The sequence below is a fragment of the Microplitis demolitor genome, chromosome 9, assembly GCF_026212275.2.
Source record: "Microplitis demolitor isolate Queensland-Clemson2020A chromosome 9, iyMicDemo2.1a, whole genome shotgun sequence".
Taxonomy (NCBI): domain Eukaryota; kingdom Metazoa; phylum Arthropoda; class Insecta; order Hymenoptera; family Braconidae; genus Microplitis; species Microplitis demolitor.
In genome coordinates this window covers 17,637,023-17,662,146 of record NC_068553.1, presented here as the reverse complement: position 1 = coordinate 17,662,146, position 25,124 = coordinate 17,637,023, and the positions used below count along the sequence as shown (strand labels likewise).

The window sequence follows — 25,124 nt, the reverse complement described above, 5'->3', positions numbered from 1 at the left end:
ATAATTTATCTTTAAAAAATAATTCAAAAAAATCGGCAGCTAAGTTCAGTCAAAAAAATTTTTGAGATTTTCGGCGGGATTTTAATTTGAGAGTAAATTTTCATTAATTTCAATTATTGCGGTCTAATTATCAAAAATATCTGACAATTTTATAAAAATAAAATAGCATTGATATATTTCAAAAATTTGAGTAATAATTTGAATCGTAAATAAAAAAAATTCTCATATATTTTGATTAATTTAACAAAATCAGACGATAAATATGACCGGAAACAAAATTTAGTACAATAAAATTTTCTACAAGTATATATATATATATATAAAGTCTTGTCTAAAACAAATTATTCAAATGAAATTCAAAATTCAAATAAATGAATAAAAAATTTTAAAAAATTCAAATAAAATAAAATATTATTTACAGATAATTGTCAGAATATAAATAGTTAAAATAATTTATAGGAATGAAATCAAGTAACGAGTTTTAAATTCAAAAAAGGTTTTAAAATGGTGAAAGGTGTAAGGGGAATTTCACTTACATTTCTTTTCTCATTGCACACCAATTTATCCCGTTTTAACACACAACCCATATCCACATATCCACATACATATATACATACATACATACATACATATATATATATATATATAACAAAGTATACAATGCAGCTGCTTTTAACTCGTTTCGCGCCACCAGAATCATTTAAAACTCGTATTTCCCTAACGCACATTACATTTCACGTATGCTCCAATAAAAAAAAAATAATCAACCGCTTATTCACTTTTCAAACAACTCTCAATGATGTAAAGAATCTAGGTTTCTAGAACTGTTAACTGAAAGTTCAATAATTATTTTCTGCAATAAATTTTTTAAAATTTTAAATCTGATACCTGCTACACACCAACGCACATATATTTTAGCTACCTACAGGTATATATATATATATATGTTAAGTATAAGTCCTCAAGTCCCAATTAACGCCTACATTAAATTCAAGTTCTCTTAGTACTGGTACTGGTGGTTAACCTATGCAAGATCGCGATTACCTGTCGTGCAAAATTTTCTCATAACCACTAGCACAATATATATATATGTATATATGTATGTGTATTTATGAAGCTAAAAAGCATATAATAAGGCAACAAGTCAAATCCTTTGTGTACATGTGTAGTGTTTTCTTTTAGACGTCTTTAGAACACGTATGCCCACGTGCCGGCGCTAGATCTTTCACTCAATCTTAATATGTAATATCTCGCGCTGTAGTATATATATATGAATACTTATTATTAGTATTATTATCAGTTGTACAGTACTTTGATAGTCTGGGTCGTCATTAGTCCTAAATCTGGGATTTTGTATGAAAATTTTGGATTTTTTGGATTTTGGATTTTTTTTTTGGTGAAAAAATATTTTAGTGATCACTTGGGACCTTGGTGTCATATTTTTGAGTTATTATGAAATTTGATTATAAAATTAATTTTTTTTTTTGACAATTTTTTAAAAAATTGCGAGTATTAATGGAGCAGACATCAGACAAATTTTGAATTTTAAATAAATAGGGTAAATAATTTTTAAAAAAATATTTTACAAAAATGCACTTATTAATTACCAAATTTTTTAAATGCCCATTTTTTCAAAATTTTATTTTATTAATTATTTACCCTATTTATTTAAAATTCAAAATTTATCTGATATCTGCATTTTTATAAAAAATTTATAAAATTTCTCTACAATTATTTTAGATGAAAAAAAAATTTTTTAAAAATTTAAAAAAATTTTTAATGCAGCCAATTACTTAAAAAAAAATTATAAAAAAAAATTGAATTATGATTATCGACTCATGCGTTCCAGAATTAAAAATATCACGGTCATTATTATCAATTTACCCAAAATAATTTTATTTATTTTTAAATTTACAAAACATTAATTTTGAATCTTCATTTTAACCTTGAGGTAATTGAGTAATTTTTAAGAAATTAACTGAAAAAAATTCCACAGCAAATATTTATATACATATATACATATATATATAGCATAATTACATAAATTCATATATTCATTTCCGAGTGATAATGAGTATTGCTTTCTACTTGTAGCCATCATACAATTTTCCGCATTTTTTCCGCACGAAACTTTTTGGTAATTTCACTTTCTCCATCTTCGTACCGCAGATAATTTTAATGTCTTTTTTCATTTTTTTATTAACGTACTCTGTGTCCAGAGGCGTGTCAGACCCCCTTTCATTAGGAAGGGATAATTTTTAACTGCATTTTCAAATGTCCATATACATATATATACATATATATCACCATTATTTTCATGCTAATTTAAATAATATCACATTGAAAAAGAAAAAAAATTTTCTTCTCGTAAAATTAATGTCTTTATTTTTATTTCATTCATTTTTATATTTACTCATTCATTCATTTTATTCATTAACATTTTTACATATATATATTCATATAAATTTTTTTTGTAAAAATTTTTATCAAATTTAATTTTTTATTATTATAAATTCAAAACTCATTACCATAGACTAGAAACGTTGAATATACTTTCAACTGATACCACAATATCATATATATATATATATATTACATATATATATATATTTACTGGGATCCATTTAAAATTTTCGTATCTCAAATATTTCGCGGCATCTCGCGAATAAGAAACATAACGAAGAGCATATATATATATATATATATATATATATATATATATATATAATACTTGGTATATGGATAGCACTAACCTTCATCCATGGACCGTTACTCTGCTCCATCCGAGTTTATATATCCCCCCCCCTCCCTTTCTGAGCCGCGGGGATATTCAGGTCTCTGGGTCCCCAACAAGATGAGGACATTCACGACACACGTGATGATGCGCCAACTCATACTATCTCATTCTTTTTCTTCTCAATAGACTCAAATTATCATTCATAAAAATTTCAATTCTTTTTTTTTCGTGAAAAAAAAATTTTAGGGAATATCTAGAATTAGACCTAAGATATATATATATTTATATTTATATTTCGTTCCCAGCAATTTGGTCGATTATATAGTCGGGCTTTTAGGTTTTAAAAATCGCGTGTTCTCCCGGTATAAATATTTTTACATAATATATATATATATATATATATATATATATATATATATATATATATATATATATATATATGTATATATCATTAATATGACGAAGTTTGTAAGATTTTTAATAAAGTGCAATTAAACTCATGGAAAAAAAAAATTAAGTCTACGGCTATCCGGTAGATGTCGTCTTTAGGCCGCCTCTCGCATGCGCTGCGTCTATTTCAGTGTCATTGGTCATTGGTTTAAAAGTGACTCGATGCAAATCATGGATGAGTGGAAATGGAAGTCTAAGTAAATCTCGTTTTAAATCATGAATAGAGGGTTATACAAAGATGAGGTAGGAATTTAAAAAAAAAACCAGCCACCGCCTGGTTCTCAGCATCATCATCGATACACTCAAGCTCTTGGGTCTCGGTCTTGATCGCTGAGACTCTTCAAGTAGGCCGCGTGCAAGTGGGTCTCGCAAAGGGGGTCTCTGTCACTATACTACATATATGTTTATATATATACATATATATGCATCTCTCTCTTTTTTTTTTCACTAATGTACATATATATTTATATATATATTACTTGAGAATCAGTAAACGAGGATCCATTTGAGTTTCGTGGTGCCCGCAGGTGCCACCGATTCTCATTTCTTGGAAACTCATCAATTTTTTTTTTTATTATTAACTAACTTTTAACTTCTTAATAATTTTTTTACTGAAAAAAATTTTTTTTGAATTTTTTTTAAATTTAAATCTACTTAACATGCATACCACAACCACCAAAGTATTCAGGGTGTTAAAGAATTCCACTTGAAGATCACACATGTGACTCACACCCAACGGTCTTCACCTTCAGCCGACCGATGATGAATCAATCGACAGAAAGTCATTTTTTTTTTTTTTTTTTTTTTTTTTTTTTTTACCTCTTCCTTCTTATTCTACATCTTAACTAAAAAAAAAGGACATGAGTATCCTACATCCTACAACCGCCGCAAAATTCAAGAGCTAACATTAAAAAATGCTCTTAGTCTGTTGTTTGAGACTACAGTCGCTAAAGAAAAATGCGTACGCAGAATTTAAAACCAAGAGATTGGGAGACCGACAAAGTGAGCATGAGCACAAGCACTGGGAGCAACGAGGTAAAAAAAATCACGCAAGGTTAATGACTCTGTTGAGTCATACTTTGAGTGAGGTGGTGGCTCGATGGGCTCATTTAGAGATACTTGCCTTGCCTTGCTTTGCCTTACTGTTGTGCTCGCATCGTGGACTTGTGAATCGTGACTTGGACTTGGACTCGCGAACCAGCTCACTATGGAGAATTATTCGCCACGCATTGTGCGTTTGTCTGACGGGTTATGCGTCTGTAGGGTCACGCCTGATGCATATCTGCGGGTGGGTGAGTCACGTGGGAAGAACGCCAACGGTCCGACAGGTCTTACTTTTTTATAAATTCAAATATTTATTATTTATTTATCACATTCGATTTTTTTTTAAATTTCCCGCGTAATTTATGAATGATCCAGAAGTTAGCAGGCTATCAACAATTTTTGAAAATTTTTTTTTCAAGTTTAATTTTAAAAAAAAGAACAACTAAAAAAATGCACATGTAGAAAATTTGAAAAACTACAGGTGCAATTTTTCAAAATATTTTTTTTTTTATAATTTACCATTTTTTTTAAATTTCAAAAATTGTTTGACATCTAACTATGATCCAGAAGGTAGCAACCAATCAACTACTTTTGAATTTTTTTTTCAACAGCTAAATTTAAAAAAAAAGAAAACTAAAAAAATGCACATGTAGAAAATAAAAAAAACTACAGGTGCAATTTTTCAAAATATTTTTTTTTTAATAATTTACCATTTTTTTTTAAATTTAAAAAATAATTTGACGTTTGCTAACTTTAGTCATATTCAAAAAATTGGGGTAAAATGGTCATAAAAAAATTAAATTAAAATTTTTTTCCTAATTTCAAAATTAGAACCTCTGGGTCACGAGATAATTATCAGGGTTAATTATTATTTTTCAAGTCCAAATAAAAAAAAAAACTAAAGTGACTAATAAGAATACTGAGAAACATGAATGATGGACATCAATTGACCCCGCGATATGATGACCGAGTAAATGAGTTGTTTTATTAGTCCACATTATATTATGAACCAACCTATTCTTCAGAATAATTTCTTGAATGGAAATTCCAACGCTATCCACACATTAAATGATCAACAGAAACATTTCATTCTCAGTAATTGTTAGTTCTTACGCGGGAGTTTTAAATTATAAATAGTCTGCTATGATTTACAAAACCATCCATCTTTTTTTTTTTTTTTTTTTTTTTTTTTTAACAAAAATACTTAAGTTCAAATTTTAAAATCAAAAATTGATCCCTCAGGCTTCGGTATATCGTGGGATATTTTTTCTTAAACCTCTGATTTATTTTTACGCTCACGATTCTCCAGTAATCCTTAAAAAAAAAAAATTTTTTTTTCAGCCTGAAAAGTAAATTGCTTAATAATATAATTATAGATTTCGAATTTAAAGTAAAAATTGCTTTTAATTTTGTTTACTAAGCCAACTTGTTCATGTAAATATATATATACATATATAAATATGGCGAATTGGTAAATAATTATCACTTTAATGCTGACAAACGGGTAATATACACATTTATTATTATAAACGTGAGTAACCGGATGTGGGCTCTGAGTTCTGTGACGGGGATGAGGTGAGGGCCGGATGTTTAGCTTCCACTCATAATCTTTGTTCTGTTGATCAGATGCCGGCATGGTCCGATTTACTGAGAAGATGCTTCTTTCATGTTACCTCGACCTTGATTCCATCTCGTTACGCGTCACGCCGTTAAACTGGGGGACTGCAAAGGGAAAAAATATAAAAAAATCGCTAAATAAAATAGTAGGAAATGGGGAAAAAAAATGATAAGTGAATAATTTGACGACAAACGGTTAAAGATTATGTCTGAGACTCGACCTATTACAAGGAGCTACCAAAGAAACGATCACGGTTAACGGACGCGGGATCTTGAAGCAGTTCGCGGAATAGAGCGAACTTGACGGTCAACCCCAGGTGGAATGTTGGCTCCCGGTGTGCAGTCTTTCCCATCATCTGTTGTATTGGAGTACTGGTTGTTGAAGTAGAAGTAGTAGTAGTAGTTGCAACATCATCCTAGCAAACTACCCGTTTTATTTATTCTCTTGCTTCATCTATCCATGTTCTCCTTTTTCATCAATATACAAGTAGAATGTAAGAAAAACTCGCCCCCACTCGTATATTCATCGGGTATTACGTCGTCGTCGTTGTCGACGGCTTTGTCGTTTTGCTATCGAGTGATCGTACCAATCGACAAGAATCCTGGCGCCATATGGGGTCACTGACCTTTTTATTATTTTGTTTTTTTTCGGTGCTGTTGGCTAGTGAAATTTTGAAAATTCGAATTTTTCGCTAGCGAAATTAGGCCTTTTTTTAATTTTTAGTCTTTGAGTTGGGATAACTTTTTAAATATTGAATTTTGGGAAAATTTTATAGAAATGTTTTTTTTAGGAAATTTTATTCTCTACAAATTTGTTCCTATACATTTTCAACATATCTTTAATAATTAGTCTGTTAAATTAATTTTAATGACAATCTATAATTACTAAAAAATAGTAATTTTTTTTAAATTTTAATTCTGGGTTAAATATCAGGAATATGAAAAATATGTATCAGTACATTATTGTAGGAAATTTAATTCTCTATAAATTTGTTTCTATACATTTTTGCCGTATCTTCAATAATTACCGCGTAATATTGATTTTTGGTAATTAATTTATAATTAAAAAAAAAAAAAAATTTTTTAAAATTAAAATTCTGGGTTAAATATCAGAAATATGAAAAAAATGTATCAGTACATTTTTGTAGGAAATTTAATTCTCTACAAATTTGTTCCTATTAATTTTTTTCATATCTTTGATAGCTGAGCCGTAATATTGAATTAAAAGACTCGATCTTGAATAGTATCAAAATTTGTCAGATAAAAATCAAAATTTTGACTAAAGGAAAAAAAAATTAATTGATATTTTTTGTAAAATTAAATTTTTTTATTTGTCTAAATTTTTATTTTATCCACAAATTCTAGACCACGAGGAATTTTTTTCAACTTTTCCTGGAGAAATGAAACTAAATTCGTTGAATTTAATAAAAAATGATAAAATATCTGCAGTTGAATTATCATGAGATTGAGTCACTGTTACAGTGAAAGCGAAAGTATTAAAACATTTAGTTTATAGGATGATGTTATTTAATTTTAATTGGCACAGAACTTAAATTCAAAACGTTAGGTAATAATTTGCCGCTTGACAGAGCGCCTCGATCACCTAGACTATTACATATAGAAAGTCTAATTGATATAGATTTATATATTCTATATCTATACTTCTTACCCACAATTTTATTACCACAATAACTTAAATATTTACAAATTTACAACTCCTCTAACTTATTTTTCAATAAATTACTCAATTAACGTCTATTAATTTCACATAAAAATATATAAATCCCGATCCATTTGAATAAACTTCAAAAATATATAATATATATATATATATATTAAATTATATTTATATAGAGAACGTGTACTCGTTAGTAAGTAAAGGCGTTGTTGCTTAACTAGTTTTACTACCAAAGGTTACTAACTATATATTATAAAAAATATATATAAATGATAATTTATTGTCTATAAAATTAATTTTGATGTTTACTTAAAAAAAAAAAAAAAAATTTTATTTAATTATGGCGTAATATCAGTGGGTGTAAATTTAATATCAGCTGCATCAATTTCTTAAATGATTTTGCTTTTTAACCAATCACTTGATATATACTTAATATATATATGTATATATGTATATACATTAACAAGGCCGCGATAAAGGCCGAACGAATTCAATGAAATTGATGACTTCTCTTTTTATATATATTTCATTTATGTTTATATATATATATATATATATATATAATGTTTTTTTGTTAATTCTTCAATACTCAATTCTTCTCTTTCATTGCAAAGCGGATACCGCGGCCTTGACGCTAACAAATAAAGCGTGAAATGAAGAAATATCAATTGAGTTTAAAAAGTTTATAAAAAAAAAAAAAAAAAAAAAAAAAACATTTTATAATTTAATTTACTTGAATTATAACTTTATTTTGAAATATATTTGAATGTGGGGTTCAAAATTTGAAATTTGGTTTTTAAACACTGGAGGTGAAAAATTATTTAAGTTGAGGGAAATCTATATAGATCAGTATATATAAATATATCTATGGAGATCTAGGGAGATCAGGAGTGAAAAAAAAAATCAAATTTTGATTCTTGGTAAAAAAAAAAAATTGATTTAAAATCTAGTAAATTTGAGTGAATTTTGAAAAATTAAATTCTAGTTACAAAAAAAAAATTCATATTTATTTGAATTATTTTATTTTAAAATAAATTACAAGGGTTTTAAATTTTGAACTTGGGGTTCAAAATTTGAAATTTGGTTTTTAAACACTGGGAGTAAAAAATTATTCAAGTCCATGAAAATCTATATAGATCGATATATATAAATATATACAGTAATTGGTCTAGTGAATCAGTACTAGAAAAAATTCAAATTTCAAAATTTGGTTTTTTTAAATTTTGAACCCTGGTAAAAAAATTGATTTAAGATCTATATGAATTTGAATAAATTTTGAAAAATTAAATTCTAGTTACAAAAAAAAAATTCATATTTATTTGAATTATTTTATTTTGAAATAAATTACAAGGATTTTAAATTTTGAACTTGGGGTTCAAAATTTGAAATTTTGGTTTTTAAACACACGTGAAAAATAATTGTCTCGAGATCTAAAATTTTCATTATTCTGGCGGTTAATTCAAAAAATTCAAATCTAAAAATTCAAAATTTTGAACTTTTACAAAAAATTTCAAATTCCATTGAAAAAAAAAATTTTTCAAGTAAGATCTCTATAAATATCTGCGTAAATTTTTAAAAAATCAGATCCTAGATCTACTAAAATCTCTAGATCAAAATTTTTTTCCCAGGCATATAATTAATAATAATTATAATTGTATATAATAAGAAGTCCGCGATGTTTGTGCAGTAAATATTTTTCTTGAGAAGTAGTCCCTCCATAACAAAACGCATTCCTTGCGTTCACCACCCGTATCCTGGCAAGGAGTTTAAACTTTGTCCACTCAAGTCACGATTCACAACTCCGCGGTCGGGACCAGTTGCTTCCGAATTTAATTCACAATATGAACATATATACAACTTACTTATATTTTTTCACCAAATATATTTTTTTTTTTCCGATAAATATTTTTCTGACGGGTCCAATTTTGGTCAGATGAGTAGAAGCGTTTAAAAAATTTAAAAGTCGGATTCCTTGATCAGTGATTTAAAATATCTATGGACTTTTTTCTCGTCATTCCATCGATGGGAAAAAATTTTTACAGATTTAAAAATTCATGTTTATTTTTTTTTCGACGACCCACGGACCAGGAAGTTACTTTTTTAGTGTAGGATGCCCATTAATTCTGGGGCATTAAGAATCACTCATTAGAATATACAATAAATAAATAAATATATATATATAGTTGGAGGTAAATAACAGTTATGTTTTCTAATCTAACGACAAAATCGTTCCACTCACTCCACACTCTATGACCTCGAACTCATTTAGTTTAGCTTGCTAATATAATATAATGTAATGTAAGAATATATAAATCCACTCACATAAACCACTCGCCCTGTCTCTGGTCTCTGCATCTGGAGTTAATAAAACCAAGACTGTTCCGCAGAGTAAAACCTTACCTGTCATTTCCTTTACCAGAGAATTAACTATATTTAAATTACAATCTCTAAACTAGATCATAGATCATTTGAAAAAAAAAGAAAAAGGAAAAAAAAATCACATTTTTATTTTTTCAGTCCACTCTGGTCTTTATAGGGCTGCAACTCATTAACTATGGGATTTATGGAAAATTTTGCAAATACCTTTTTTGTAGGAAATTTAATCCTCTATAAATTTGTCCCTATACATTTTCATCGTATCTTCAATAATTAGCGAGTAATATTGATTTTTGGTAATTGATCTATAATTAGTAAAAAAATTAATTTTTTGAAAATTTAAATTCTGGGTTAAATATCAAAAATATGAAAAAAATGTATTAGTACGTTTTTGTGGGAAATTTAATCCTCTATAAATTTGTTCCCATACATTTTTGTCTTATCTTCAATAATTAGCGCGTAATATTGATTTTTGGTAATTGATCTATAATTAGTAAAAAAATTAATTTTTTGAAAATTTAAATTATGGGTTAAATATCAGGAATATGAAAAAAATGTATCAGTACATTTTTGTAGGAAATTTAATTCTCTATAAATTTGTTTCTGTACATTTTTGCTGTATCTTCAATACTTAGCGCGTAATAATGATTTTTGATAATTGATCTATAATTAGTAAAAAAATTAATTTTTTAAAAATTAAAATTCTGGGTTAAATATAAAAAATATTAAAAAAATGTATCAGTACATTTTTGTAGGAAATTAAATCCTCTACAAATATGTTCCTATACATTTTCGTCGTATCTTCAATAATTAACGCGTAAAATTAATTTTCTATACTCAAATCCATACTTAAAAAAAAAATAAATTACTCCAAAATTATAATTCTAGTTAAAATATCAAAAATATGAAAAAAATTTATCAATACATTTTTGTAGAGGACAAAATTTCTCATAAAAAAGTCCTAACACATTTTACCATAACTCTGATAGTTAAAAAGAAATTCTGATTTCAAAGACAAAAAATAATTCTTAAGAATGTGAGAATTTAAAATTATTTAATTAATTAATTAATTAATAAACCAAAACAATAGACCATTCCCATGGTTATGTTGTTAAATAAATATATAAAATGAAAGTAAAGATAATGAAAATCAGTCTTATTATCGTATGTAAATAAATGTGTTAAATTACAAGCAGATCGTCATTCCCGATGACGGTTTACAACTAGAGAGAAATGTTTATAAGGATAATAGGTGTGGGTGTTCGTTTTCACTGGCGAGGCCATCACCTCTATAGGGAAACAGTTTTTCTTAAGATAACTTTCACCCTTCTCCCACTTACACTATACTATTCTTCAATATACATATTTATATTGTATATATATTATATAGAATATAATCTCAGTATTCTTGACGTACTATCGGTTGAGATCCTTGAGTGTGGTCTCATCGTAACCGCACCTTGGAGACCTCCCTCGAGGTCGTCTTGTACTAAACAATTTTATATATATATATATATATATATATATATATATATATATATATAAGTCCCAAGTATTTTATTAAAGTTAACTTCCTGGGCATCTAACACTTTTTCTTAAACCTCCGGTTCGTGACTTCCTCGCGCTCGCGATTGCCGCATCTTTATACTTAAACGTTAAAAGAGATATTATATCTTAGTCATAGAAAATTTTAACTTCAATACACTGTCTTATAATAGCTTTAGTAAATAAAGATAATGATAATGATAATAATAAAAAAAATTTGAAAACGACATGAAAGGATAAACATCTTGTGGGCTCTGGGCTTGTAGTCGCCGTTGGTTAAAAGAGAAATTTAACACAATGTTAATAAATAAATATATATATCAAGTCTTGGGTTTTCATAAAAAGTATGAGTGAAAAAAATATTAATCGTATGTAAAAAATTAATTAAAGCCAGAAGTTAACACTCGATACTCGATGGACTTTAGTTTTTTTTTTTTTTAATTTTTTTTAAAGATTTTTATTATTTTTTATGGCCACGTCTTTTCCTGGGTAACCGCAGGGTATATCGAGTGCACGAGACCTGCATAAACCGGTGCTAGAGGTATTATAGAGCCAGATGAGAGTATATAGTTTATATAGATATATATATTTTATATATATGTATAAAGAGAGCCGTTTGGTTAATGGCTCCATACACCGGTTTAAAATCGCGTTCTCGCAATACGCAAAAGAAAATTCTTCGATCAAGTATCATCATCGTTATTATCATTAGAGTCCCGTAACAAACATTAAATAATTATTTAGATTTTTTGTTAATCAATAGTAACAAAAAAATATTTTTTTTTTTAGTTAATTACCCTTTGGATTTTAAATTATTCGTTATTTTCTATACAGAAAAAAAAATTGTACTTTTTGGCGCGAAATATGAATTTAAAATTTAAAACTAAATTTCTCAGTGCAAGAATTTTTTTTTTTAACCAAGAAAATTTTTTTGTTTTCAATTTCCATGCGAAAAATTTTTTGGCGCGAAATTATTTTTTTTTGAATTTAGTAGATATTAGACAAATTTAAAATTATTAATAAATATAGTAAATAATTAATAAAATTAAATTTAAAAAAATGCACATTTACAAAATTTTGTAATTCATCAGTGCATTTTTTCAAAATATTTTTTTTTTAGTTAATTACCCTTTGGATTTTAAATTATTCGTTATTTTCTATACAGAAAAAAAAATTAAACTTTTTGGCGCGAAATATGAATTTAAAATTTAAAACTAAATTTCTCAGTGTAAGAAATTTTTTTTTTGACCCAAGAAAATTTTTTTGTTTTCAATTTCCATGCGAAAAATTTTTTGGCGCGAAATTATTTTTTTTTTTGAATTTAGTAGATATCAGACAAATTTAAAATTATTAATAAATATAGTAAATAATTAATAAAATTAAATTTAAAAAAAATGCACATTTACAAAATGTTTTAATTCATCAGTGCATTTTTTCAAAATATTTTTTTTTTTTTATTTACTCTATTTATAATTTTAAATTTGTCTGCTACATTCAGGTTAATTCGCAAACAATACAATAATCTTCGAATTTGTTTTTTAATCAATAAAATCAAAAAAAAAAAAAAAACTAAAAAAATGCACATGTAGAGAATAAAAAAAACTACAAGTGCAATTTTTCAAAAAATTTTTTTTTTCCACATATCATTTTGAAAAAGAATTCAAAAATTATTAGACCGACTGACTTCAGTATCATTTAATGTCAAATAAAACATTAATTTAAAAAATTTTCTCACGATCTCAATATAAAAAAAAAATATATATATATATATAGAGTAACCTTTCTAACATATAAACCAATCTCATATATAATAGAAGAGGAAGGACTTGAAGTATTCTTTAAAGCCAGCGATTAGTGATCATTCAGGCCGATCGTTTACATTCCACAGTCATGCAAAAGCCGCTCTCAGGTCTAGTCTCCGATACTACACTAATACAAATTCCCTTTATATTACTCACACAGCCACATATATACATATATAAATATAAGTATAAAAGGATCGCGTGGCACGAGGCCAATAATAATCACCGATCGCTGGATCAATCTCGCGATCGCCATTTCAAAGGTGTCTCAAGTGTAATTATACCGGATCTTTTACTCTAAAATACATACCGTCCTCATGCAATTCCTACTAAACACATATATACATACATATATATACATACAATCCATTTTATTTTATTTTCCATTATACCAATGAGAGGTACAGAGAAAAATTGCTGTCTAATTTTCCCATAGATACGATGCCTCACCTTGTACTTTACGTTCTGCACGAGTTTTAAACTTTCATTGGCATGCTCCTGCAGAAGGTGTCGGTTTATGCTGGCACTGGTACTAGTCCTGTCATATTATCGTGCTCACTATTCATAACAACGTGATGTTAAATTTTACTCTGACTATTATATCGATTCTGTTTTATCTGAAGACATGTCATGATGACACGAATTTGTTACGTCATTGATTTTTAAAATAAATATATATAAAAGTATGAAGAAAAAAAAAATACATATATATATATATATATATATATATATATATATATATATATATATATATATTTTTTTTTTCTTCATACTTTTATATACATTTTTTTTTTAAATATATATATATATATATTTTTTTTCTTCATACTTTTATGTATATTTTTTTTTTAAATATATATATACATATATATATATGAGTAGGATCTATTTGGGTAAAATTTAAACTCGATGAAAGTTTACGGTCGTTGATAATTTTTTTTTTTTTTTTATGGGGATTAGTAACAGTATAATTATCTCATTACATGGATTGGATGGTAATGCGGAAAGCAAACTATCGACCATTAATTATCCTAGTCACTGTTTTTCGTAATTAAGAAAATTAAAACCCTGTTTTATTTTATTTTTACTAACTGTTTACCTATTGCTATAAATCAGCGCGGTGTTATTTCTTGTGTAATTCAAATCGGGTTAATTTATACACTTATCTTACTTGTTATCTACTAAATTTAATGCTAATTAATTTTTTTTTTATTGCTTTTGAATAAAAAAAAAAGTATAGATTTTTTTTTGTGATCCTGTTGGCAGACAATAGTTTTAGGATTTTTTTTTTTCAGTATTTAATTACAAAAAAAAAAATAAATAAAAAAATGCATGTGTAGAAAATTAAAATTTCTATAAGTGTATTTTTTTAAAATATTTTTTTTTTTTTGTTTTGTAGTTTTTTAATGAAATCAAAAGATTAGACGTTGGTCAAATTCAGTATCTGTTTTTTTTGCGAATTAAAATATGAGTAAAAATTTAAAAATGGACATAAAAATTTGTAAGAAGTCATTTTGAGGTAAACTATTAAATTTTTCTAAAATTTTATAAATATATTTTTTTTAGAAATTTTTATTTTTTATAAAATTCTTAATGATACCAGTTAGCATACGTCAAATAATTTTTGAAATTTTTTAAAAACGATAATTTATGAAAAAAAAATTATTTTAAAAAATTGCACTTATAGTTTTTTAAATTTTCTACATGTGCATTTTTTTTATTTTTTTTTTTTTTTCTAATTAATTTGTCAAAAAAAAAAAAATCCGAAAATTCTTAATTGTCTGTTAACCAGAATCATAAATCTTTTTATATATTTTGATAATTACATCGTAAAATATATAAAATATTTGAAATTCAAAAATCGAAACTCAGACTCCAAAATAAAAATTTCCAACATTTAAAAAACCCGCGAATTAAACCGATCTTTAATTTAAATGTTAAAAAAAAAATTCGGCCCCAATTAAATATGCAAAGTATCGAGGCAACACGTGACCGCGGTCGTTGATCTTCACCTAAAAAAATAACTAAACGGTTTGACCGTTCAGCAACCGGAAGGTTCATTATCACGGTGTCTATTACTAACGATATAATACTTGGGTACATAAAGTAACGAAACAAGCAACAGTCCAAGTCCAAGTACACCGAGACATTTTAGCGTGCTAACTCATCGTGGGAACATCAGTTACGTTTGCCAGTATCCTGACAACACACATTCTGTTTCATTTAAATCCCCATTGACGTGCCATCCTGATAAATCCTTATAAAACTATACAAAACATATATATAAATAAATATTAATCATTTGATTTATTCACAATTACTATCTTTTATTACAAAGGTGTCGCGGATTAAATTATTATTTTTTATTTTTTCAATCCAACAAAAGATATATATACATATATATAAATATATATATATAAATATTGTTGATGAACAAGTGAAAGTAAAATGCTTTCTACGCATTTGATATATCAACAGAAGTTAACTTCTGATGGGCTGCTGTATTAAACCTTTTATATATATATATATATATATGTGTCATAAGATCAAGTACACTGTAGGAGATATACCCGTAAGATATATTTATATACTTATGATATATTTATAACTGTCAAGGGTGTTAGATATATATATATATATATATATATATATATATATATATATATATATATATATATATATATATATATATATATATATATATATATATAATGCGTTACTGATTCCAAAAAGACATATTTTTATACATCCGTTTGACTTGAGACAGTTTTCTAAATTCCTACAGTAGAAAAAATTAATGATACTGAAGCTAACAGATATCTAATAAGTTTTTGATTTTTGGAAAACGATGAATTATTAAAAAAAAAATATTTTGAAAAATTGCACCTGTAGTTTTTTCAATTTTCCACATGTGCATTTTTTTAGTTTTTTTTTTTTTTTAAATTTAGCTGTTGAAAAAAAAAATTCAAAAATTGTTGATCGTCTGCTAACTTCTGGATCATAGTTAGATGTCAAATAATTTTTGAAATTCAAAAAAAATGGTGAATTATTAAAAAAAAAAATATTTTAAAAAATTGCACCTGTAGTTTTTTCAATTTTCTACATGTGCATTTTTTTAGTTTTTTTTTTTTTTTTTTAATCAAACTTGAAAAAAAAAATTCAAAAATTTTAAACTGGTGGCTAACTGCAGAATATATATACTTAACCTTTGACCCAATAAATATATATATATATATATATATATATATATATATATATATATATTTATTCAATTAAAATAATTTAAATGAAGAAAGTAATTAAAGGGGTTAAGGAATTGATGGAGTAAGAAAATTAACGAATATAAGTAAAGTTAAATGTACATAAATATATTTATATATATATATGTATATATGTATGTATGGAGTCTTATTATTCGTTGAAGAGAAATAAAAAAAGGCACGTGAAATTACAAACAGGATGTAGGTCGTGGTCTGGTGTGTGGTGAGCGAATGCTGGCGAAAGGACGAGTGTAAAAAAAGCCACTGGGCATTTGTCAGGCCAGTTATTTTATTTTAGTTGCAACGCACAGCCAACACCCCAATTCAAATAAATCCAATCTGCTACTATATAAATAATTAACCGCGTTAGCAATTATTTAACTTTAAATAAATTCGAATGAGGATCAAATACTATACCGGCGGTTATTAATAAAAGGAACAGAGGGTTCGCCAGATCCAGATGATAAAGAATCGGGAGCTGCAACTCCTGGTGCGTTAAATTGCGGCCTATGCCCCGTAACACTGTACTGCTTCTTCTTTCTTCTCAATAATAAAAATTTTAATAATAATAATAATGACAATAACAACAAAGTCTCCATTACTTTACTGGCTTTCTCGTAATGTAATTTCGCAATGTCGTATATTATGGACGTCTACTTCAATTCATACTTATTACTCTCTTTGATGATCCAATATCTCTGATATATATTTATATATATACAAAAATTCCCAGATTAAATTGATAAATTTTTATTATTTTTTTTTTTTTTTTTTTTTTTTTATAGAATTGTTTTATAAATTTAATGTGACGCAAATTTAAATCTGTACTATAATTTTTTTTTAATCAAAAATTATTAAGGTTTCAAATTGGAAAAAAAAAAAAATTAAAAAAATGCACATATAGAAAATTCAACGAACTATAAGTGCAATTTTTCAAAATATTTTTTTTTTCTATAATTTATCATTTTTTTTAAATTTCAAAAATTATTTGACATCTATGATCCAGAAGTTTGCAATCAATCAACAGTTTTTGAATTTATTTTTTTCAAATTTAACATAAAAAAAAAAACTAAAAAAATGCACATATAGAAAATTAAAAAAACTACAAGTGCAATTTTTCAAAATATTTTTTTTTCTATAATTTACCATTTTTTTTAAATTTAAAAAATTATTTGACGTTTGCTAACTTGTCATATAAATTTTTAGTCCGTCCTTATTTTTGACTGAAATTTAAAAAAAAAAAAAAAAACAAAACAAAAAAAAAATATAAGGCACGCTATACACGAACTCGTGCAGTTGAGCGATGATGGTTTTGTAAAGCGTAGGTTTGCATTTCCGTGGAGAAATCCGAGGCAACAGGCCACGACGCGATTTCTCGCGTTGCTAAGTTATGTATGTAAAGGTATAAGGTTCTCTTTGGTATTAAAGGTATATATATATATATATATATATATATATATATATATATATATATATATATATATATATATATATATATATATATATATATATAAGTATATATACACATACATAGTACAAAGTAAAAGAATTTTTTATCAAAGAAATAAAGGTACCCGTTGTACTTGGTAACACTAGTACACACATTAATAAAAATATATATATATATATATATAGATAAATAAAAAAAATATAGTGTAGCACAGAGGAGAGACGAGATGTCTTTATCTCATATTATAGTGGCTAACATTGACCGTATTAATAACTCATATCACCGACCCTGGTACCCTTGGTAGTAACATCCGTAGACGGATAATATATAAATATATATATGTATATATTAAATAGCGAGGGTCTATATTAATATTATTTAAAACATAAATTTAAACAGCAATAAATTTTAGTTGGTCATCGCAAAAACAAATTAGATATGAGCTATTGACCCCAGTGGTACTGATTTGCGTGTATCGGACGATTACACCCGATTGTGTCGTTATTAATTTACCATCTGTCATTTAATTCGAATTGACATGGGTCAACATGAGGATTTATGGGTTGAAAAAAATTTATCTTTATTTTTTAATGTGGGTTTAATTTTTTATTTATTTACTTACTTGAATTTTTTTTGTTACAGGGGTAAATATGCAACAGTAAGAAGATGCAGAGAAAGATCAAGTGGTCGTCAGTGGGCTGCTAAGTTTTTGAGAAAGAGACGACGTGCTCAAGAGCTCAGGGCGGAAGCACTTCATGAAGTTGCTGTACTTGATGCTGCTGCACATTGTTCACAATTAGTTTCACTTCATCAAGTATTTGAAACAAACACTGAGATGGTTCTAGTACTTGAATTGTAAATATTTTTTTTTTATTTATTTTTATTATTATTAATTAGCTATTATTACTATGGACTAATTAATTATTATCATACGATTATTTGATTATTTTTGGGACAAATTATTACAAATATTTACTGATTATAATTGATGATCATTTATTTTTTTTTTATATAAATTTATTACAATTAATGGATGTCAAATTTTTAAGTCAGATGTCATTTTTATTTTATTTCAAATCCGAGGTAAAAAGAAAAATTTGAACCAAAGTCTAGTGTTCAAATTTTGAGCCTTGGTGCCAATGGAAAAAAAATAAAACTCAAAATTTGGTCTCGATAATTTTGAAAATTAAAAATTCATAAGTTTTTATGAATAATTTTATTTTAAAATTTTTATGGAAAATTTTGTAAATTATTTTTTAAGATTAATTTTGATATAAAAGTTCCAGTAGGAATCAAAATTAAAATTTTTATGACAAATTTTTAAACACAAAATTCAATGGAAATTTTGAATTCAAATTTTTATGGGAAATTTTGAAAACAATTTTTTGATGACTAATTTCGACAAAAAAATTCAGTAGAAATCAAAATTCAAATTTTTATGACAAATTTTGATACAAAAAATTCAATAGAAATTAAAAATTAAGATTTTTATGTCAAATTTTGAAAGCAATTTTTTGATGACTAATTTTGAAAAAAAAATTCAGTAGGAGTCAAAATTCAAATTTTTATGACAAATTTTGATACAAAAAATTCAATAGGAATTAAAAATTAAAATTTTTATGTCAAATTTTGACAGCAATTTTTTGATGACTAATTTCGACAAAAAAAATTCAATAGAAATTAAAATTTTTATGTCAAATTTTATTTAGTAATCATTAATTAGTTTTCTATAAAAATAATTTCAAATTACTTAATAACTTTAATTAATGATCAATAATTATTATAATAAATTATTAATTAGGATCTATTGTCAATGAAATTGATTATTAATTACAGAGCACCTGGTGGTGAATTACAAATGGTATTGGACAGAGACGAAGTACCAGAAGAACGTCAAGTTGTAAGACTACTCCGTCAAATATTAGAAGGAATAGCATTTCTTCATTCTCTGAACGTTGCACACCTCGATATCAAGGTAATTATCACCGATAAAATAATTAATAATAATTACATAATATTAACAGAGTTGCCGAGCTCTCCACGTCTGCACTGACATTCTTATGATTAAAAGTAGCATTAGTTTTTTTATTAACTCGCAATGCGTGGGCTTAATGAGGCCGGCGTCAGTCGAAATACCACAGCGTCGCGACGCTATGCAAATAGATGCTTAAAACGAACCTTTTACATTTCATCAAAATTAACTTCATTTATTTGTTATTTTAATTTACATTCTTACACCCGTCGACTCAAACTTCTCAAATTTTTTTTATCACAATAAACTTGTCAGCAAATTTTTTTGAAATTATGTTTTTGTCGATCTTTAATTCGATCCTCTGCTGATTCATTAATCACTTGATACTCCACTCTTTATACATAACAGAACTTGGGGTAAAATGAGACATCAATTTAAAAAAAAATCACCGGATTTTTTGGTCTTACAATCAGGCCGTCTTACCCCGAAGTCAAACTTTTCAAATTTTATCAAAATCAGTTGAATAAATTTTTTTTTTTTTTCACATTTTCAATTGATCAACTTACCCCACATTTTTTAAAACATCTCAATTAATTATTTTTAAACAAAAATTTTTTTTCTTGAAATTTTGATTTTTTTTTTAAATTTAAAATTTTGATTTTTTTTTTTTTAAATTCAAAATTTTGATTTTTTTTTTCTTTTAAATTTTGAAATTTTGATTTCTTTTTTTAATTCAAATTTTAAGTTGACTGATCAACTTACCCCATATTTTCTAAAAAAAATCTCAACTAATTATTTTTAAAAAAAATTTTTTTTCTTCAAATTTTGATTTTTTTCTTAAATTCAAAATTTTAATTTGTTTTTTTTTAATTCAAATTTTAAAATGACTGATCAACTTACCCCATATTTAAAAAAAAATTTTACCTAAAAAATATAAATTTTGTGATTTTACCCCGGGTGATATATATACTTATATATATGAAATTCAACAGATGACAATTTAATGAAATTTATTATATATCGTTCAAGGATTTTGTTTATTTAAAAAACATACATATATATATATATATTTTTTTTTTTATTATAAAATTATGTATGGAATAAAAAAATAAGTGGGCTTATGCAGATGTCATATCGAAGCCTTCTATTTGGCAATGACTGTTAAGTAGAATTATAATAAAATATCTTTTAGATTGTAAAGGCAGAGATGATGGACATTCGATATTGATGATGATGATGATGAGTGTAGGCACACGTGTTTATCGATTATCGTGTATAATCGTATGGCAATCGATACGGGCTGCCAAGGCGAGCTAGTTGTTATATTAATAATAATAATATTCTCTTTATTTTTTATTCATCGTATATATTTATAATATAAACCGCATAGCACATTTGTCTTAAACGCGACGTGTGTCACGTGGATATTTATTTTATTTTATTATAGATATCTACTATACATTTAAATATGTCGACTATCATTATCTTATGCAATCCAATTATGCGTTTCGTAAAATACCGTTCGTTGAATATGTAATTTTTTATATATTTAGATTTTTACCAATTACATATATGGTTTTTTTCTTTTTTTATCATTGCATCTTACTAAATTCTGATAAATATTCATCATATATGGTCATTGGATCGGAAATTTACCGATCTACAACTTTTGTTTAAAAAAAAATTTTCTAGAACCAATTTTTCAAAAGTTAAAAATTTAAACAATTGGACAATTGTTTTTTAAGCCTGAATTTTGTTTTTTAAGTTTTAATTACTGATAACTTTTAAACTGTTGCTCGTATGGAATTTTTTATAGAGACCAAAGTTGTAGAGAATTTAATTTCCTACAAAAAAGGTCCTCACAAATTTTCTTTTAAACCAAATATTTAACGAGTTATTTAAATTTTAACCCGACTATAATTTAAACAGTTAAAAAATTCTTAGCATATAAATTTAAAAAAAAAAGTTTAAATCGCTATATCTTTTAAACTATCAATCTTACAAAATTTTTTACAGATACCAAAGTTGTAGATAATTGAATTACCTTTCTAATGACCCCCCACAATGTCTACTTATCGTAATTAATTACCAAGATATCGCTGATCAAATAATTGAATTCTCATTAAAACAAATACTCTCCATAAATTATTAATTTAAATATTTTTTTAACATTCGATCCTCGACTCAAAAAATAAAAAACATAATTTATTATATTATTATTAACATTTCTCCTCGCAAAGTTTATTTATTGCATAATTTTATTTTCTGCTTGTTTTTTTAAAACTCAATTTAAATAATTTCTCCATATCATAAAATTTTAAATTATGAATTAAGTCCACAAATTAAAATAATTTAATGATATTAATAATGCGTTCTCAGATTATTTCCATCATTATAATTGTAATTGTCAGTCTAATTATTGATAATTTTATAGAGAGTCTGAGTGTCAGTAAAATTCTAGGCAGCAATAAAAAATATCATTTAAAAAAAAAAAAATTGTATAGCGTAGTATAAGTTAAGTATGACGGAAACATGGAATAATCGCAGGAAATAATCAATTTTTTCGATAAGATAAGAGCGAGCTCAAAATTATAAATTAACTTCTTTTTTTTTTTTATTAATTAATTATTGATTTATAAATTGTTTGAGTTGAGTTTATTTAAAATTCGCAGAACACTTGAGTTTCGTCAACTACTGATAAAAGGGAGTTACATATTTTTGCACAACTGTTTTTGCTCAGGTTTTAAGTTACAAATTTAGCAGGGACAATTAGCGAATTCCGAGTGTCAGATAATATCTTACATTTCTTTAACAGTTAATTATTTTTATTTTTAATTATTTATATTTAAATACTCGCTAAATCATCCGAGATGTGCTACAAAAATTTTAATACAATTTTTACTCATTACTCGCATTTCAAGTGATGACTAATGTCACTAAAGTTTTTTCAGCTTCAAACTCAATTTATGACTAAACTATTGAAGATATGATAAAAATGATAGAAAACACTTTTGTAGGAAATTTAATTCTCTACAAAAAAGGTATCTATCAATTTTTCCATAAATCGATTATTTAATCTAGAAACTGTCAAAATAAGTATCAAAAAATTACTCCATTTTCTTGGCACCACTATCAATAATTTTTTTTATCTTCAAATTAAAATTCTGACTAAACTATTGAAGATATGATAAAAATGATAAAGAACATTTTTGTAGGAAATTTAATTCTCTATAAAAAAGGTCTCTATCAATTTTTCCATAAATCGATTATTTAATCTAGAAACTCAAAATAAGTATCAAGAAATTACTTCATTTTCTTGTAACCACCATCACTAATTTTTTTTTTGCTTTAAATTCGATTTTTGACTAAACTATCAAAGATATGATAAAAATGATAAGGAACACTTTTGTAGAAAATTAAATTCTCTACAAAGAAGGTCCTTATCAACTTTTCCATAAGTCCAATATTTAAGCTTCTAGAATTATTCAAAGCAACTCCTTAATTTTTATCAAAAATATTCATATATTTTTTTTTAATTATTAATTATTATCAGTTTATTTTTTACAATAATTAAATTTCTAAAAATTGCTTACAATAAATTTTGATTAACGCAGTAATAAAAATAATATTTAATTAATTGACAAACAGAAAAACCCACAAAGAAATAAAATAATAAAATAAATTTCGATATTTACTCAGCTTGATACAATTTATTATATTAGTAAAATGTGTAAATTAATGTCTAACTATTTTGTAACTGGGACTAGATGAGTGACTACTACTAACTGATTGACAGTAGCGCCTTGGCACTTAACTTTTAGCACCTGTTATTATAACGAGATACAAACTATGAAATTATGCATAGAACTTGGCTCATTTATATATTTACTCCACATTGTCATATATATATACATACTTCTATACTATAATTATCATAATTGATCATTCCACTCATTTTAATAAATAATTCAACCGCTGAAATAACTATTTCTTACACTTGTTATTACAATTAAAAGTACCATTTAAATTATTTATTAAAAAAAATAAAAGTTTCAGTCTATAAATTCAAATTCCGCCTTAAATATCAAAAATATGACAAAAGTCACCGAGTCCTTTTTTTTAGGAAATTAAATTTCCTACAAAAAAGTCCTTATCAATTTTCTCATAAACTCAATATTTTAGTCTCTATGAATTTTTAAAGTAAACATTATAAACACAAACAAATATCCCATGACATTTTTTTATCTATAAATTCAAATTCCGCCTAAAATATCAAAGATATGACAAAAGTCACCGAGTCCTTTTTTTTAGGAAATTAAATTTCCTACAAAAAAAGTCCTTATCAATTTTCTCATAAAGTCAATATTTCAGCCTCTATAAATTTTTAAAGTCTCTAGTAAATTTGAAATCGTACAAAAGTCCAGAGAATAATTTATTTTTTTCATTAAACAATAAAAAAAAAAATAGTCTCGTAATAAATTTTTGCACATGACTTTATCAGTAAATAATTTATCATTAAATTATCTTGTGTACTCAAGACATTCCAGTAATCATGACGAAGATAATATTTATTTTTGATAATGTGTCATACTCAGTCTCACATCTAATAACAAGAGAATATTTAATTTTTTAAAAAGCCCGCTATAAAAATTTTTAAAAGCAATTTAAATATTTTTTTTTTTTTTAATTATCTCGTTAATTTCGTCACAAAATTTAATTAAAAAAAAAAAAACGTGTGCTTATTTAATAATTTATTTGTTTATTAAATAAATTTATAGAGCATAAAAAAAAGTGAATGTACGACATTTTTTTTAGCGCGCATTATTAATAATTAAATTAAATATATCATTATTATATATATTTAAGAAGAAGCTGTTAGAAAAAAAATAGACAATAGAATGAAAATAATTATTTTTAATTATAATTATAATTATAAATAATTAAGAAAATAAATAAATAATTGACATAATTTAAATTAGTGAGATTTATTTTATAAATACAGAGAAATGTGGTATGGGAGAGAAAAAGCGGGAGAGTGGGGGCTTATGAATGGAAAAATTCACATGCATTCTTTGGCAGAGGTTCAAAAGTTGAGAGAGAGTATAAAGAGAGTATGTGGATATTAGATGTTATGTTGAGATTTTTGGCTTAGATCCATGAGCACTGGCTCACAAGTGACATATGAAGGCGCCT

The 25,124-nt window shown here is 25.7% G+C and overlaps 1 protein-coding gene across 2 annotated transcripts in view; it reads left to right on the top strand.

Moving 5' to 3' along the window:
* The window catches only part of LOC103578532 (serine/threonine-protein kinase 17B), an 80,435-nt gene that overhangs the window by 42,903 nt on the left and 12,408 nt on the right, over positions 1-25,124 (top strand). For both annotated transcript variants that reach the window (XM_014443784.2, XM_014443785.2), the window contains 2 exons: positions 18,602-18,814; positions 19,796-19,934. In XM_014443784.2, coding sequence (XP_014299270.1) covers positions 18,602-18,814; positions 19,796-19,934 — 352 coding nt within the window. The remainder of the gene's footprint in view (positions 1-18,601; positions 18,815-19,795; positions 19,935-25,124) is intronic.